This window comes from Patagioenas fasciata, chromosome 10, assembly GCF_037038585.1.
Source record: "Patagioenas fasciata isolate bPatFas1 chromosome 10, bPatFas1.hap1, whole genome shotgun sequence".
NCBI classification, from domain to species: domain Eukaryota; kingdom Metazoa; phylum Chordata; class Aves; order Columbiformes; family Columbidae; genus Patagioenas; species Patagioenas fasciata.
Window position 1 is genome coordinate 27234047 of NC_092529.1, and position 18746 is coordinate 27252792.

At 51.3% G+C, this 18746-nt stretch overlaps 1 protein-coding gene across 1 annotated transcript; it reads left to right on the plus strand.

Annotated features, from left to right (window-relative positions):
- Positions 1–14628: 14628 nt before the first annotated feature.
- Positions 14629–15591, plus strand: LOC136113489 (olfactory receptor 14J1-like). Its single transcript, XM_065858662.2, has one exon. The coding sequence runs from the start codon at positions 14629–14631 to the stop codon at positions 15589–15591; it is 963 nt and encodes a 320-aa protein (XP_065714734.2).
- Positions 15592–18746: the final 3155 nt, after the last annotated feature.

Genomic DNA, 18746 nt, shown 5'->3' on the forward strand with positions numbered 1-18746 from the left:
AGCAGAAAGAAGAAGTCGTCATGACCTCCAGGCAATGGGAAAGGGGGATCCTGTCCCTCATACACGGCTCAGGGCTCTTCCTGGGACCATGGGATGTGGGTGTGCAAGGCCGAGGGAAGGACAACACTGGTACAACAACTTCCAGCTTCCCCATGGGGCTGCAAGGAGGCAACGAGGCCCCAGTGCCATGAGGACAACGTTTTCTCAAAGGCCTCAGTGACAGAGACAACTGCCAAGGCCAAGGGGACAAGGACCTGGGTTCTGTGGGTCCCTTCCAGCCTTGCCAGCGCCCTTTGCCATCTCCACCACAGGCTGTTCTACACGGTCCTACCCCTGCCCCTCTTTCCCTGCAGGCTGCAGACACCCATCTCGCTTCCCCACCTGCTCTCAGCCCAGCATTTCTTGTTATCTTTTACCTAACAGGTGAGATGGAACCTCATCATGATCTTCTGAACGCCATGGCTGCTGTTGGTGTTTCAACTTCTCTGACAGACAAAATCATGTCCCTGCTGCTGTCCCTTCGTGTTCTCAAGTGGAAAGGACGTGACAACCCATCTCCAAGGCCTCTTCCTAGGTAGGGCCTGTGGGTGCTTAGGCAGAGATACCTTCCCAGCTCTATTCCTGCTGCTGGGCTGTCACCTCCAGAGACAGAACTCATGTCACAGTCCCCTTCACAGCCATAGTCTTCCATCTCATTATGAGTTTCTGAGCCAAAAGTGACCTCATAACCTCATACCCATCTGTCACCCTCCTTATGGGCCAGGACCTGACTAGATAAAACTATGCTTGTTTTATCAAATTGATCAAATTTGTTTCCTACTAAAAGCCTGAGCGGAGAAGCGTTCTGTAAGGGCAGCCCTAAAGAGCCAAGTGTTTACACATTGACATATGGGTTACATAATCATTTTATCACTACACATGCTTGTTGAGAAAGGGTTCCGGGCTGACCCCAGTCTCCCATCCTGGGGATGTGTATTTTAGTATTACATATTTTAGGTTAGCAATTGCAGGCAGGATTCATTCTTTTAACTGGTAAGGACTACATCTTCTGTCTTCAAACACCTCTCCAAGGTAAAGATCCATTGAATCCTAGAATAACTCAGGTTTGAAGAGAGCCCTGAACATCATCTTGTCTCACTCTCCTGCTCAAGGCAGGGTCCACCAGGTGAGGTTGTTCTAGACCTCTGCCCAGCTTTGCATCATCCACAAGGAGCTGAAAATGTGCTCCATGACACGATGAAGGGGCAGAATAAAGACATTCGTCAGTGTTGGCCCCAGTACTCATCACTGACGGATGCCGCTGGAAACTGACTAAACACAGGACTTTGTACCACTGATGATATTTGGGCTTGGTCATCCAGCCAACTTCCTACCCATCACAATATCCACATCTTTATCCCAGATCTTCCCAAGCTGCTCTAAGGCCACCACAGGAGACCATGTCTGGGGCCTTGTAAAACTCCATGCACACAACATGCCTTTCTTTCCCCTGCCCATTGGGGTTCAGCAATCCCTTCCTTGTCCTATAACTGCCTGGAGATGGCTGCAGGAGAATGTGACTCGTCACCCTCCCAGGGACAGACGTAGGCTGACCAGCCTGTCATTCTCCCTGTTCTCCTTCCTGCCATTCCTGAAGATGGGTTTGACGTCTGCCTTTCCGAGGGACCTCTGATCCTCTCTGATTACTCTGGCACTTCTGAGACCACGATCCAGAATTTCCCAGAGAGAAAGAGGGGCAGATGCAGGACTGTGTAGAACAACATGTGGTGGAGATGGCAAAGGTGATACAGCAAACAGGGACACTTGCGATAAGCCTGTCCAAGGCAGCTGAGATGAAACTCACTGTGCCACTGGGGTTTGTCCCTGAAGTCACACACGCAGATGTTGGGGTTCTGTCAGGTGTGCACATAGAGATATTGAGGGTCAGACACTTTCCCTTTTACACACAGAGGCAGGAGTCACAGTATCCCTCTGTCCTTCTGTTCCTGTTCCCAAAGAATGGGAGGCACCTCAGTCCTATGTTGTTTCACCATGTTCTACATTTGTTTTGATGTCCCACACCATAAGGAAAGGAGATTGGCTCAAGGAAGCACATCCAAGTGCTGCATTCCGGTGGTTTCCTATGGGATATTAGTCCCAACATGATATGACCTCAATGAACTGTCTGTCTCACAGGTCTTCATGGAACCACAAGAAACGGTGTTTGTACTGACTCAGATTCATATCACCTCATGTACATGATGTGCATGCTCAGTCTTATCTGTTCAATGCAAACATGGACATCTGAAATACTCATTCAGTGTAATTCCATGGAAGAGCAAAGAGCTCTGACCAGGGGTGAGAGGCCAGTGCTGGAAATGGTGGTTGGGAGGGGCCAGCCCATGACAATTGCCAGTGCACAGGGGCACAGCGCAGCCCCTGCTCTGCTGGTCCTGCAGGTCTCTGGCAGGAGGCCTGGCTGTGAGAGGACACTGGTGTGTGCCAGCCCTGCACACACACACTGTTCAGATGTACACTCGTGTTTCATCTGTGGCCACTTTTGTGGGCATGTTCTTAAGAGAAGGTTTGGAAGAAGACCTAATCCTTTAGTCACTGCCCTTTCTATCTGGAAAGGCTGTTTTGAGCCCAGGTCTGTGACACAAGTGCGCATTGCCTGTCCCTGCCTGCGCTCACAGCACTGACACACAGCAGGATGGGGACCAAGCTGCCAGAGCACTCAGGTCTTGCACCAACACAAGGGATGGGAAGGAGAGTGTGGGAGCGGAACCAGAACACCTCTGGAAGACCAAGCGCTTGTGCTGCCTGGCAGGGCTGCCAGGCTGGACTCTTGTCCCTCCACCCATTTACAGGAACTGTCCCTGCAGCTCCAAACAGGCCTTGCAGGAAAGATACAGTGAAAGAAGAGTCACTACAGAACCCTTCATTTTGTTTAAATACACAGAGATCATGGTTCCTCATTTGCCCAGCCAGTGATTATAAAAGAACAGAGTGAATTAGAAAGGGGATGACAATGTTTTCACAATAGAAAAAAACACCGGTAACAACAGAAAATACAAAATACAGGCTGGGCCTGTAATTAGTTACATTAAAACTGCTATATAGAATAAGTTTATTGGTTTGGTAAACACCCAGATACCTGTTTCCACAGGGCATCCTTGAGCTCCTGGTTCTTCATGCTGTAGATGAGGGGATTAATAACTGGAGGCACCATCGAGTACAAAATTGCCACCAGCAGGTCCCCGGAAGGAGAGGAGATGGAGGTGGGCTTCAGGTATGAAAATGCACCAGTGCTGAGGAACAGGGAGACCACGGCCAGGTGAGGGAGGCAGGTGGAAAAGGCTTTGTGCCGTCCCTGCTCAGAGGGGATCCTCAGCACAGCCCTGAAGATCTGAACATAGGAGAAAAGAATGAAAATAAAACAAACAAATGCTAAACAAGAGCTGACCACAATAAGCCAGACTTCCCTGAGGTAGGAGTGTGAGCAGGAGAGCTTGAGGATCTGGGGGATTTCACAGAAGAACTGGCCCAGGGCATTGCCCTTGCACAGGGGCAGTGAAAATGTATTGGCCGTGTGCAGCAGAGCACTGAGAAACCCAGTGGCCCAGGCAGCTACTGCCATGTGGACACAAGCTCTGCTGCCCAGGAGGGTCCCGTAGTGCAGGGGTTTGCAGATGGCAATGTAGCAGTCATAGGACATGACGGTGAGAAGGAAATATTCTGCTGTAGCACAGAAAAAGAAAAAAAAAGCTGGGCAGCACACCCTGCATAGGAGATGTTCCTGGTGTTCCAGAGGGAATTGGCCATGGATTTGGGGACAATGGTGGAGATGGAGCCCAGGTCGAGGAGGGAGAGGTTGAGCAGGAAGAAGTACATGGGGGTGTGGAGGTGCTGGTCCCAGGCCATGGTGGTGATGATGAGGCCGTTGCCCAGGAGGGCAGCCAGGTAGATGCCTAGGAAGAGCCAGAAGTGCAAGAGCTGCAGCTCCCGTGCGTCTGTGAATGCCAGGAGGAGGAACTGGGTGATGGAGCTGCTGTTGGACATTTTCTGCCTCTCCTGAGGACCTGTCCAAAGAGGAAAAGACAGTGACAGTTTAGGTGAGACTTCTCTGAGGAAAAACAACACGTCATTTCTCCTTGAACATCCCGTCTCTGAATGAGCAATGATTCCTCTCATTCTCCATGACTACCGTCTGAATGATATCGTTCATCACAGTTTAAAGCGTAGCTTTGGCATCTGGTTTCCCTGAGAATACTTCTGGGACAGGACTCCCAGTGTTGGTGTTCGAACAAAAAGTGGCCCCCTTCCCCTCCCCATCCCAATACTAGACAGTAAGAGAACCAAGGACAGGTGGAGAAACAGGGAAGAACACTGCAGTACTCCCGAAATTAAAGGAAGGACAGAAAGGTAGACAGGGATGCTGGGAAGCCTTCTCTCTGCGCAGCTGTGCTCACTGCCGCTCACATGATGTCACTGCAGGGCAAGTGCTTTTAGCATCTTTTTTTTTTGTGTACCTCATTCCAGGAACCCTTCACCTGGAGGTCCAGGTGCTGAGGTGGAGACTCGTGACCTGGGCCCCATTGCTTTGGGGTAGAGGCTCTTCTGGGGAAGAGAGCAGACAAGGGGATTGCACTGGGAAATGTGTCTGCAATCGAGAGGATGTGAGAGAGCTTCCTAAATCCCATCTCCAGCATTTCTGGTAGCAGTTAACTCTCCCTGCCCATGGCTGTGCAGCCTGCAGCTGTGTCTCTGTCCCTGGGTCTGCTCCCTGTCAGTGTCACAGACCCTGTCCCACCCGCTGTGTGCTCAGCTCTGTTCTGCTCACACCTCCTGGCACTGCCCAGGGGCAGCTCTGTGTGTGCAGGGGCTCAGGAGCAGCTCAGACAAGTCCTAACGAGAAGTGGGGTCTTAGCACCTTCTTTGGGGCAGAGAAATAAATTCCCATCTCCCACTGCCCACCCAGCCAACCAACAGTGGAAAGAACTCAAGACTTAAAATCATCCCTATGAGATAAATACTTCCTCAGTGTCCCTGATCCACGCAGTTACCTCTCAATGGCAGAAGGACCCTGCCATGCCAGATCTTGCTCTTTCCACCAGATCTTCTTTCCTTGGTGTTTTTGGGATCTGCCCGGGCAGGCTGAGCGCTGACCCTGGCAGGTGGCAGAGTCCCTGCCCTGGCACAGCCCTGGGGTGCAGGGACCCTGCTCTGCAGGACAGCCCTGGGCACCCCTGCCTGCACATTTACATTTACACCCCACAGCCACCCTTGGAAGAACACAGCATTCACATCTTGTCACTCTGACAGTGCAGAAGGCAATCCCTGCTTTGCAACACATCCTCTCCTCTGCGTCAGAGAATCTCTGAAAGTTGTACTTACGTGTCTTGCAGGGTCTGCAATGTGACAGCTTTCTGAGATCCTAGCAAGATTTGCAGATACAATGCCCTGCAGCCACAGGCTTCATGTCTGAGTAGATTTCATTTCTAGTGATCTCTCAGCATCCTCCCACCCCAGACTGCGTTTCCCTCTCTCTGCCTGGCTCCTGTGCCCTCGGTGCTGCAGGCAGAGCCCTCAGCCCTGCTGCGTGTGCAGAGGAGCTGCTCCTGGGCAGAGCTGTCTCTCTGCAGCGCTGCCGCTTGCCAGGAGCTCCCTCTGTCCCAGGAGCCCAGCCCAGCTCAGCAGCACAGGAGCAGCCCATGATGTCCCTTTCTCTGTCCCCTCTGGGCTTCCTCCAGGTGTCCCTGGGTCTCCAGGGACACATCCTTTGAAACAACCTCAAGTAATAAGTGATGTTGATTCTGTCTCCTCTGCAGCAACACTTCTTTCCAGCATTGTGTTCTTTGTATTAAACAATAAATTGGTATGAGAATCATCTTTTATTTTCCCATCATTAGACAGGACACCAGGAATGTTACAGCAAATGATTTGATTTCTCCAAGCTGAGGGAGGAATATCTTCAGTTGAAGGAATGTACGCATTTTGTTCTGGTTTTATACTCCCAGGTCTAGAGAGACATTCATCAATCTTTGGCCATCTCATGTCTGTGCTCTGAAGAAAAGCCTTTGCACACATGGGCTCTTGGACACTTGGTACCAGGTTTCTTGTGGCAGGTCAGAGCTGGGCTGGTGCCACAGCTGGGGTGGTTCAGCCCAGATGTGAGGCAATGGCCTCAGCCAGGGACCTGACTGGGGAGCTGGAGCTGTCAGTGCTACAGACAGAGCTGTGACACGGATGGAATGAACTGCCAGGCAGGGTGGCAGAAGTGAGTTCATCTGGTCTGCGAGGACAGCAGCCTCCAAGCACAGAAACAGTCCAGACCAGAACTCAGTCCAGACCTCTAAGGCAATCAAGGGCCCCATAATGAACTGTTACTACTGCAGGAACAAATAACAAGAAACAGGGACACTGTGTGGCTACTGATGAATTTAATAAGGGAAAGAGGTGAGAATTCCTGTGTCCTCTTGTCCTCCATTTTCACCAGCAATGTGTCCCAGGTCTCTGTGACTGGAGACAGAACAACCAGCAGTGGATGGGGATCAAGTCAGGGGTCACTGGAACTAACACAATCCTTTCCAGTCTATGGGACAGCAGGGGCAGCATCCCAGGAGCTGAGACAGCAGGACGATGTCACAGGGAGGCCACTCTCCACCATCTTGGAAAGCTCATGGAGACTGGGGGGACTCCCTGACCTCTGGCAGCTCTCACACAGTGTATGCACTTTTCAAAATGGCCAATGGGTGAGCAGGGGAACTAAGGGCTGTGCCCCAGAGCATGTCCACTGGGACCCCATTTCTGGGTGTCTGGAAGAGAAGGTGACGGGGTTTACCCAGGGCAGGTTGTGTCTGTCCATCCTCTTTGCTTTCTGTGAGGAAAGGACAGGGTTGTGGATGTGGGGAGAACATTGATGGTCTGTTACCTGGAAGTCAGCAAGGCATTCAGCGTCATCCCCCACAATGTGCTTGTGCCCAAGTTAGGATATTATGGTCTGTGTCAGTGTGCAAGTAGATGGGTAAAAGGCAATCTGGATGGTGGCTTAGAAGGACAGTAGATAAAGGGAAAAATTTCCATTCCTGAGGACAGTCGAGCACTGGAAGCTGTTTCCCAGCAGTGTCCATCCACTCTACATCAGAAAGTTACCACAATGTGTTTGTATAGACCCCTCACTAATCTGGTCTGACCCTGCTTTTAGGAGGAGGTTGGTCAAGACACCTCTTGAGGTGCCTTAGAGACTGAATGACACTGTCCTTCCTTCCTTCCTTCCCCTTCATGTTTCTGATTTGGAGAAAGCTCTCAGGTTCCCTCTGATCACAGAAATAATTCGCATGAGGCGCAAGGCTACTTTACAAGTAACCATAAACAACCCTGATCACAACCTTTGTATCCTTTTTCATTTCCTCCAATCCAGCTTCCTCTTGTTTGCTGTCCTAATACCCTTCCAGAAAGAAAACACCACCTTGTTCATCCTTTCAGAGCAGGTTGTTCAAGAGGTGTCAGCATCCATGTACAGAGTCTGCACATCAGCCAGGCAGCAAAGCCACCGTTACAGAAATGCAGACGAGGCTCTTGACCAGCTCCTTGAACCCAGATATCAGCGTGATGTGTCTGCTGAGATTCCAGGGAACACCTGAACTTTAAGTGCAGAGCATGTGAGTGCTGGTTGGGTATCCTGGATTGTCTCCTGAGCCATGTGGTGCTTCTGGCTGTGAAGAGAATCAAAACCAACTTTTTCACTGGGTTAATCAATTTTACAGACTGTCACACAGGGAGCTGAAGGGAGCTCAGAACTCCAGTCTTTGCTGTACTATAAGGCTTGATACCCCATCCACAGGTACAGATCTAAATGGTCCAGATAGAGGGTGATCTTGCAAAAGTCACTCTTTGTGTCCCCAGTTGCATGGACACTGCTCATGTGCCTCTGCAGAGAGTGGCAGAGGTTGGATCCCTTTCTCAGGAGAAACTCCTTGCTGAGCTACGGGGCTGGCTGAACAAGGTTTTATTGCATTTCACTCGGCATCAGATTTGACATATTTGGTGCTTTTCTGTGATCACTTCTTCTGCACAGATGATCACAGGAAGACAAGCATTTCAGAAGAGTTGGTTACAAAGGCCCTGTCATGAACAAGAAATCTCACCGTGAGATCTGGAGGGAGTGAGGAAGATTATAACAAGCACCAGGAAGAGCCAAGAAGCTCAAGGCCTCTTCTGTAGAGCACGAGGCCCTGAGCAGCAGTGACCAGCCATGTGTGGTGTGGGAGAGGGTCAGGGGATGTGGGGTAGAAAAGGGTGATGGCTGATGACTTCAGCAAATCCTTACAACCATGTTTGAGCCACAAGTGGAATGTGGTTGATGTCTGCGAGTGGAGGTGGAATAGGAGGAAGATTCTGGGGGGGTTATATAAGGAAGGAAGGCATGCTTCTCTAGGACTAGTCATATATAGCAGTGCCATTTGCATGTTGTGGGCATGGCTGTGCCTGGGAGGTGGGGAATGGCTGCTGCTGGCGTGGCTGTGCTCAGTCATGGCCCATGAGCTGACCCTGCTCTGCTCCTCTCTTACACTGCCCACACTTGGATGGACCTCAGGAATCATCCATGAGCCTGGAGGAAGCACCAACATCTTGGAGTGTTGGCCCATTACTGGAGGACAAGAGTGAAAGGTTTGTGAGACACATGGGAGTGCAGGAAGAGAGTGGTCTATGTGTAGCAGTAAGTGTGTTAAAGAAGAAGACCGAAAGACCATGGGCTGGCCATGCTAATGTGGAATAGACTGATTTTTCTTTTTATTTTAGGGCAGCAGCAGAAGGAACTTGTGCATTTCAGTACTGGGGCATGGATCCAAATTGAGGATTCGAGCAAGTTTGGGACTTGGACAGCTCAGGTGATTGGTGACCATTGCCAGGTTTGTGAAAGAAGATGAATGGGTTTGGGGGACGTCATAGGCATTGCCAAGTGTTCAGAAAACCAGAGCCTTGTGGTGAAAGCAAGAGCACTTGGCACCAAACCCACCCCCAAAACACAAATACCCTCCCAGTGACCACAGGCAGAGCCTGAGAACCATAAGAGTGAAAGGGTCTCCTTTGTCTGGTCCTGGGGTGAGGATTTGGCCATTCTGATGATTAACAAACATGAAGGGCTGACATGGCACCAGAGCCACCTCCACATCACCTTTACCACCTCTGACCATTGTCTCCAGGCTTCTCCTTGTCCAGCCTCCAGGGACAGGGACTGCTTGTGTCAGTGATGGCCCTCCCTGGGCTCCCAAACACCCTCAGAACATGGGGTTGGGTTCCGTCTTTTACTTCGTTAGAGGTTTGTTCATTCTTTCAGTAGCTGCAGTTCAGGATCATGGCAGCAGAGGGCTCATTAACATCCAAAATGCTCTTACAAGCCAAGGCTCTGTGCAGCACTCTGCAAAAGTCTTAAAGTTTGGTGTGGATGATTTCAGAGATTTCTGAACTGTAGCCAAACAGTGAGCATTTCCATAATAAATAGTAATAAATGCAAATATCTTATATTTCCGTCCCCCTCCCAAAGACCTCATTTCCAGAACAGCTGATATCAACAGTCTCCAATAAATATTGATCTAGAGAATCTCCTGATAAAGACTGAGTATGTCAGAGAAGTGGGTGCCTAAATCACCACCTGAGCGAGGAGACAGGCCAGGACACCTCAAGAGGAATCACACAACTCTGGACCTAGAGGTGGGTGTTCCTGGGAATCTCAGGTGCCACAGCACAGCGATACTTGTGTTCGGGGAGCTGTTCAAGTGACCCATCTCCTGTTCTGTAATGGTGTCTGAGTTTGCTCAGGTCACCCCTGACCTAAGCCCCATCCACTGCTGGGTGTTCTCCAGACTCCTGCCTTCAGGAACAAAGTCCCAGGAGACTTTTCTGGTGAAGATGGAGGCAAAGAAGCCATGAAGAACCCCAGTCCTGTCTGATTCTACTCTTACAAAGTTCAGCAGCAGGCCCACATTCACCCTGACTATTCTTTTACTGCAAATGAAGCCAAGACAGCTCATCTTGCTGTCATCACCGTCCCCCTGAGGTATCAAGTCCAACGGAGCTTTGGCATCATCCCCACATCCATGAACAAGCTTTCTAAATCCTTCCTTTGCAGCTCCCCCTGCTTCCACCTCCTGTGTGCTGCCTTTGTGCCCTAGAGCTCCATCAGTTCAGACAAGCAACCTCACGAGATAAATGCTTCTATTCTTGGGAATTTTCATTGAAAGTTCTTGTCCTTGGAGCAGACTGTTCTCTAAGGCTTGTCAGATTTGCTGAGCTCCTTCATTCTTCTGAGATGCTTCCCATGGAAGCACCTGTATCAGCCCCCTAGTATGTCAAAGTCTTCTCCTCTGGAACCCACCAGCCTGTGCTCTGTTGCTGGCCTTCCTCCCTCCCCTCTGGTGCCTGGGACCCCACTCTGTCCTGGTCACGACAGCCAAGGTGGACAGTGATGTTCACATCCCTCACCAGCTCTCCCTTGTTTCCCAGTTCCAGATCCAGGTGAGCACCACCCTTGTTGTCCACCAAGTAGACATGGTAAGAAGTTGGCCCAAGGTCCTTTGAACTGTTGGCACCTGTAGCTTTGCATGGCCAGTGAATGTCAGAACAATTGCAGTTCCCCATAGGAACCTGCTCATTGACTGGAGACCTCTTCAGGTTGCTGACAGAAGATTTTTTCCACTGCTTCTCCATGATCAAGTAGTTTGTAACACCCAACGCACTGTCACCCTGTACCGGGTTTACATGGCAAAGTCTTGGAACTGGGGTGAGTGTGGCTGTGCTACAGTTGTGACCTCTCTGAGAAGACAACAGGAGTTTGACCAACGTCAGACAGAGCTGATTTCAGCTGCTCCAAGATGGACCCACTCCTTCCAAATCTGAGCCACTCAGTGATGCCGGCAGCACCTCTGGGATATTGTGTTTGAGAAAGGGTAAAAAACGCTGCACAACAGCAGGTGGGAGAGAGGAGGGAGGAAATGTGAGAGAAAAGCACTGCAGACACCAAGGTCATGTCCCATAGCACCCAAGCAGGTCCTTCAGCAGGCCAAAGCTTGCTCTCCTGAAATCCTGCTCCTTGCCTTGTTATCATCTTCCAGGAGCCTCAGCTCCACTTTCCCATCCCTGACTGTTCCATCCTGACCAACTCTTTCTGGGTTGCAAGTGTGAAGTCCCACAGGGCACCTCACCTCACTGACTCCTCAGTCACCCGTGTCAAGAAGATGTTGTCAATGAGCTCCAACCCCTCCTGGATGGCTGGTACCTTGCAGATATTGGGATATCTTAGGTCAGCCATGAGGACACTGCCCTGGAAACATGAGGATTCTTTCATTTGTCTGAAGGAGACCTCATCTAATTCCTCTTCCTGATCAGTGAACCTGTACTTGATGTCCAGTAGCCAGAACCCTGCCCATGTAGTTCTGCCCTCTCATGCTCACTCCTCAACCTTCAGCTGATATTGTCTGTCCCCAGGCAGAGCTCCACACATTTCTGCTGCTCTCCCACATGAAGGGAAACTATCCCTTTGACTCCAGACTGCTGCCATTATGAACACCAGACCCCCAAAGCCCCCAGAGTTTCTCTAGGAGGTGGTATTTGTAGTTTCCTGTAATTCCTCATGTTGTTCAGTTGTGAGAGACACCCTTATCAGGATATACCACCTGTGTACAAACATTAAAAGCTGAGCAAATAGAGCTTCAGTCAAGGGAGAGTCCAGACCTTGAGAAAATCTATGATATGCCCAACAGAAAACTATTCCTTTGTACAAGGAAAAATAAGCTGTGATGTATCAGGGTGGGACAATAACCCTGTCCATCAGGACAGAGAAGGACCCAACACGCTGAGCAGTGACCCTGAGGAGAAGGGCCTGGGCACTCCAAGGACCCCACACCAGCCCGTGGTGCACGCTCACCATGAACAAGGCAGCTGCACACGGGGCTGCATGAGGAGGAGCGTGGGGACCCAGACACCTGGAGTTCTCATCCCATTCGGTTCAGCACTGGTGTGACCCCACACACACGGGGGTGTGCCGGTGTGCGGCTTCCCAGTTTGGAGAAGCAGGGAGGAACTGGAGAGTGCAGGGCTCTGCCAAGGCAGGTTCAGCACCTTGTGCACATGGTGTGGGATGCTGAGGGACCTGGGCTGCTTTGGCCCAGCAGCGCTGGGGAGGCTGCAGCAGTGCAGGAGTAGCCTGAGAGTGCTTGAAGGGTGGTTTCAGAGATGGTGGAGGTTTTCTTCATAGTGGGAAGGAGCATGAGAAAGAAATAATGGTCCAAAGTGCAGCTGGGGAGGTCCAGGCTGGACATGAGCAGAAAGGAATGTGACTGGAAGGGCAGTGCTGTGGTGGAGCAGGTCAGCAGAGGGAGTCTGCATCAGCCCAAGGCTTTGTGCTTCACGGAACAGCGGGGGAGGATGCAGAGATCTCAGCAAAGGAAGGAAGATGCTCAGACAAGAGCAAGGTGGGGCAGCAGGGGGGATGTCTGCAGCCTGCAGGGAAAGAGGTGCAGGGGATGCCACAGCACAGGACAGGCTGTGGTGGAGATGATCAAGGGATGTAAAAAGGCTGAAAGCCCCCACCAGACATGAGCTCCTTCTCCCCTTGGCTATGGCTGTTGTCTGCACCTCTGATGCCTGTGAGGAGACACCTTGTCCTTCCAGCAGAGGGGCCTCATGGCCTCCTTGTCCCCAGCCAGGAACCTGGGAGGTGTGGGACCATAGTCCTGCCCTTGGCCTTGCACAGCCCCACATCACACTGTCCAGGAAGGGCCCTGGGCAACGTGGGAAGGACAGGATCTGCCTTCCCAGGGCTGGGGGCCCTTTGATTAATGAAACACAACCAGGTTTACTCAGAATCAGAGCCACCTTTACTTTGCTTTTCCTGACCTGTCATCACTGCCTCGAGTTTTCTTCTCTAAGAGATCCTGGGCACAGTTCCTCAATATTGTCCCTCAGTGGGACCCATTAACGTTACAAGAAACTTTGGAGTTTGAATCTGACTTTGACTTCTTGAGAGGTTTCACCAACTTCCTCCACGGCTTGAAGGTGCATGGACTCAGCACCAAACCCACCAGAGGGGTCATTAAAGCGCCTTGGGCTGCTCCTGTGCTGCTGAGCTGGGCTGGGGTCTTGGGACAGAGGGAGCTCCTGGCAAGCGGCAGCGCTGCAGAGAGACAGCTCTGCCCAGGAGCAGGTCCTCTGCACAGCGCAGCAGGGCTGAGGGCTCTGCCTGGGGATCTCAGGGAGACGAGCAAGGCAGAGAGAGATTAAAGGTGGTCAGGATTGGGAGGATGACTGAGAGCTCACTGGAGGAGAAACCTTTGCAGCCCTTGCCATGGTAAGTCTCTGGGTGCAGGGCAATGCAGCTGTAGCTCCTGGTGGCATCTCCTAAAACTGGCACAAGCACAGTTGGTGGGATCTGTCAGGGCAGGGATCTCTTTCAACAGCTTTGAAAATCTGAGAAGCAAGTTTTGCATCCAGGGGTGCCCAGGGCTGTCCTGCAGAGCAGGGTCCCTGCACCCCAGGGCTGTGCCAGGACAGGGACTCTGCCGCCTGCCTGGGTCAGTGCTCAGCCTGCCCGGGCAGATCCCATGGTGGCAGCTGTGTGTGTCAGGGCTGCTCAGAGCTCCAGACCATCCCCACAGATATGGCAGAGAGTCCTTCTGAACAACAACATCAAGACAGCAACAGCGGCAAGGGAAGGAGTCTGTGCTTTCAGTTTTCCACTCTTGGTTGTCTGGCTGTGCAGTGGGAGATGGGGATTTATTTCTCTCTTTGGAGAAGACACTGAGACCCTAGTTCTCGTTAGGACTTGTCTGAGCTGCTCCTGAACCCCTGCACACACAGAGCTGCCCCTGGGTAGTGCCAGGAGGTGTGAGCAGGACAGAGCTGAGAACACAGTGGGTGGGACGGGGTCTGTGACACTGACAGGGAGCAGACCCAGGGACAGAGACACAGCTGCAGGCAGCACAGACATGGACAGGGAGAGGGAGATGGACCAGAAATGCTGGGGAGGCGGGATTTGGGACCCCCCTGTGCAGTGCAGAGACGTTTCCCAGTGCAACCCCTGGTCTCCTCTCGTTCCCAGCAGAGCTTCTGCCCCAAAGCCATGGGTTCCAGGTCACGAGTCTCCACCTCAGCAGCTGCACCTCCAGGTGAAGGGTTCCTGGAACATGGTACACAAAAAAGGTGCTAAAAGTACTTGCTCTACAGTGTCATTATGTGAGTGTCAGCAGCACAGCCGGGTAAGGAGGAGGTTCCACAGCATGCCCGTCTGCCTTTCTGTTATTGCTTTAATTTTCTGGAACACTTCAGTGTCCTTCCCCGTTTCTCCACCTCTCCCTGGTGCTCTTGCTGTATGGGATTGGTGTGGGAGTGTGGTTCCATTCTTGTTCTGACACCAACACTGGGGGTCTTGCCCCAGAGATAATTCATGGAAACCAGGTGCCTAAGCTGTATTTTAAGTTGTGATGAAACATGTTTTTCATTTTGCAGAAACGAAGTAAACTGACATATCCCTCTTTCAGGGAGGAGGTTTTAATGAGAAACAGCATGTTTATTTTACTCAGAGAAGTCTCCCCTAACTTGTCACTGTCTTTTCCTCCTATGGCAGGTCCCCATGCTCACAGACAGCAAATGTCCAACAGCAGCTCCATCACCCAGTTCCTCCTCCTGGCATTCACAGGCACACAGGAGCTGCAGCTCTTGCACTTCTGGCTCTTCCTGGGCATCTACCTGGCTGCCCTCCTGGGCAACGGCCTCATCATCACCACCATAGCCTGGGACCAGCACCTCCACACCTCCATGTACTTCTTCCTGCTCAACCTCGCCCTCCTTGACCTGGGCGCCATCTCCACCATTGTCCCTAAATCCATGGCGAACTCTCTGTGGGATACCAGGGCCATTTCCTATGCAGGATGTGCTACACAACTCTTTCTGTTTCTCTTTTTCATTTCAGCAGAGTATTCTCTCCTCACAGTCATGTCCTACGACCGCTACGTTGCCATCTGCAAACCCCTGCACTACGGGACCCTCCTGGGCAGCAGAGCTTGTGTCCACATGGCAGCAGCTGCCTGGGCCACTGGGTTTCTCACTGCTCTGCTGCACACGGCCAATACATTTTCACTGCCACTGTGCAAGGGCAATGCCCTGGACCAGTTCTTTTGTGAAATCACCCAGATGCTCAAGCTCTCCTGCTCAAACTCCTACCTCAAGGAAGTTGGGCTTCTTGTTTTCATTGGTTTTCTTGTTTTGGGATGTTTTATTTTCATTGTGCTGTCCTATGTGCAGATCTTCAGGGCCGTGCTGAGGATCCCCTCTGAGCAGGGACGGCACAAAGCCTTTTCCACCTGCCTCCCTCACCTGGCCGTGCTCTCCCTGTTTCTCAGCACTGCCATGTTTGCCTACCTGAAGCCCCCCTCCATCTCCTCCCCATCCCGGGACCTGGTGGTGTCTGTTCTGTACTCTTTGGTGCCTCCAGCAGTGAACCCGCTCATCTACAGCATGAGGAACCAGGAGCTCAAGGATGCCCTGAGGAAACTACTTCAATACTCACTGCTTCAGGTTTATAAGGTTTGTGTTATCTCACTAGGGCTGTAATAGAAATAGCCAGAATTAGCTTTTCATCTTATGTGTCTGTATTTTTCCACTGTGCTTTTGCTGGGTTTTGTGTTTTGATTCATGTCTGTAATAACATATTTCATGGCCTCCTGTGAGTTTTTTCTTGAACCAAAGACCTCATGTGCATATATATATGCACTCATTTTTTTTTTATAAACTCAATAAAAAAAGCTGTAGAAAACAATTTCTCTCAGGTCCCATCTCTTCACTCCTCTGGAGCTGGGGGAGCAGCCCCAGGATGCAGGAGGGTCCAGGACACAAATGCTGCTCCATGGAGGAGCAACCCCGGTGGCCTTGGGGCTGCCCGTGGGTCCCTCAGTCGTCGCTCCCTCTCTCCTGCTTTCAAATTACGGCTGCTGCTTCCCTGGAGCCATGGCCAAGGGCAACAGCAGGACGTGGCCATTTCAGTGCTGGTTTCTCCTCATAAAGACACCGGCTTTCTCAAACCGTCAGTGGAGCTGGAGCACAGGATTGATGCCGAGCTCAGGGAAGGTCTCGTGGAGAGCACATACTGGTCTGCACTCACATCTCACACTGCCTACTGGTCATCTATGGATATCGCTCTTTTCCTTCTAACCTTCATATGCAAACATGACCAAGAAGACACTGACACATCCAGTTTAGACACTCTTTGACCTTTCAACTGGGGGTGGGGCGGGATGGGAAAGGCAATTTTAAAACAAATGGCTGTGCCCTTGCGTTTGTGGGGCTCCTAAGGTCTCATGTAACTTGTGACAGTCCTGTTGTCCCTCCAGTGGCATCCCTGAGACTGCAGAGAGGAGCAGACCATGGGAACCACTGACGTCTGTGCAAACAGCACCATAAACACAGGGGCTCCTCAGGGCAGGGCAGAAGTCTGGACGCCTCTTCCAAAGTTGGTGTCAGGAATACAGTCCAGGTGCTGCTCCCTCAGAAGGACTCCTGCTCTTTTGGGGTCCTTGATGGATTCAGGGGGACAATCTCAGAGTCCCAGGGGGGTGTTCTAGGGACCAAGGACTGAACTAAGAGCTTCTTTCTTGTTTGGACATGTCCAAGAGACTGTAACAGGTCTTGGACTTATTTGCCTGTTGCTGTCTCACCTGCAATAGGAATGATGGCAGATGCTCTCATGGAGAGGAACTGTGTGCACCCAGGAGAGCTCAAGGGATCTCCAGGGACAGCATGGGAGTCAACTTTGGAAGGAGGGGCGGGTTACTCAGGAGGAATACAAGAATTCTGTGAGGTTATGGAGGGAGAAAACTAGAAGGGCCAAAGCCCAACCAGAGCTACACCTGGGTACTACTGTAAAAGGCAACAAGAAAAGTTTCTATAAATGTATAATCAACAAGAGGAGGGCTAAGGAGAATCTCCATCCCATGATGGATAGAGAGGGAAACACATTGACAGAGGATGAGGGAAAAGCTGAGGTACTAAATGCCTTCTTTGCCTCAGTCTTCAACCGTCAGAACAGTTGTGCTTCAGGTACCCATCCCCCTGAGCCAGAAGACGGGGATGGGGAGGAGAGTGACTCCCAAATAATCCAAGGGGAAATGGTTGGTGACCTGCTACACCACTTGGACACCCACAAGTCTATGGGGCCAGATGAGAAACACCCAAGGGTGCTGAGGGAGCTGGCGGAGGTGATTACAGAGACACTTTCCATTATCCACCAGCAATCCTAGCTAACTGGGGAGGTCGCAGTTCACTGGAAGTTGACTAACATGACGCGCATCTACAAGAAGGGTCAGAAAGACAATCTGGGGAACTACGGACCTGTCAGTCTAACCTAGGTGATGGGCAAGGTCATGGAGCAGATGATTTTGAGTAACATCACACAGCACATACCAGAGAACCATGTGATCAGGCCCAGTCAACATGGGCTTATGAAAGGCAGGTCCTGATTGACCAGCCTGATCTCCTTCTATGATAAGGTGACCCAATCAGTGGATTAGGGAAAGGTTGTGGATGTTCTGCACTTAGACTGCAGTAAAGCCTTTGACACCGTATCCCACAGCACCTCCTGGAGAAGCTGCAGCTCATGGCCTGGATGGTGTATCTGCCATGGGTAAAGAACTGACTGGAGGGACGGGCCCAAAGAGTTGTGGTGAACGGAGCCGAATCCACTTGGTGGCCGGTCACAAGTGGTGTTCCCAGGGCTCAGTATTGGGCTCAGTTCTATTTAATATCTATCAATGATTTGGATGAGGGGATCGAGTTCAGCCTCAGTAAGTTTGCAGATGACATCAGGTTGGGTAGGAGTGTTGATCCGCTGGAGGATGGGAAGGCCATACAGAGGGATCTGGACCAACTGGATCATTGGCCTGAGGTCAATTGTCTGAGTTTTAACAAGACCAAGTTCCGGGTGCAGCACGTGGGTCACGATAACCCCAGGCAGCGCTACAGGCTCGGGGACAAGCGGCTGGAAAATTGCCTGATGGAAAGGGATCTGCGGGTGTTGATCGACAGCAGCTGATCATGAGCCAGTGTGTGCCCAGGTGACCAATAAGGCCACCAACAGTGTCCTGGCTTGTATCAGTAATGGTGTGGCCAGCAGGACAAGAGAAGTGATTGTGCCGCTGTACTTGGCACTGGTGAGGCCCCACTTTGAATCCTGTGTTCAGTTTTGGATCCCTCTTCATTAGAAGGACATCGAGGCACTAGAGGGAGTGCAGAGGAGGCGACAAAGCTGCTGAGGGGCTGGAGCACAAGTGTGATGAGGAGCGGTTGAGGGAGCTGGGGCTGTTCAGCCTGGAGAACAGGAGGCTGAGGGGAGACCTTCTCACTCTCTGCAACTGTCTGAAAGGAGATCGGAGCATGGAGGGTGTTGGTCTCTTCTCCTAAGTAGCAAGTGATACGACAAGAGGAAATGGCCCCAAGTTACACCAAGGGAGGTTTAGATTGGATATCAGGAAAAAATTCCTCTCACAAAGTGTTGTCAGTCATTGGAACAGGCTGCCCAGGGCAGTGAGGGAGTCACCCACACCTGAAGGCGTATAAAATAAGCTTAGCCAAGGTTCTTAGGGATATTGTTTAGTGCTAGATTTAGGTTTTGGTTGGACTCAATGACCCTGTGGGTCTCTTCCAACTGAGATGGGTCTATGATTCTACGATATCAACTGGAATATTCTTCTATCATATCTTCTAAGTGCTCTTCA

What these genes read in the sequence shown, in the direction of transcription:
- LOC136113489 (XM_065858662.2), top strand. Translation starts at nt 14,629, where the DNA reads ATGTCCAACAGCAGCTCCATCACCCAGTTCCTCCTCCTGGCATTCACA.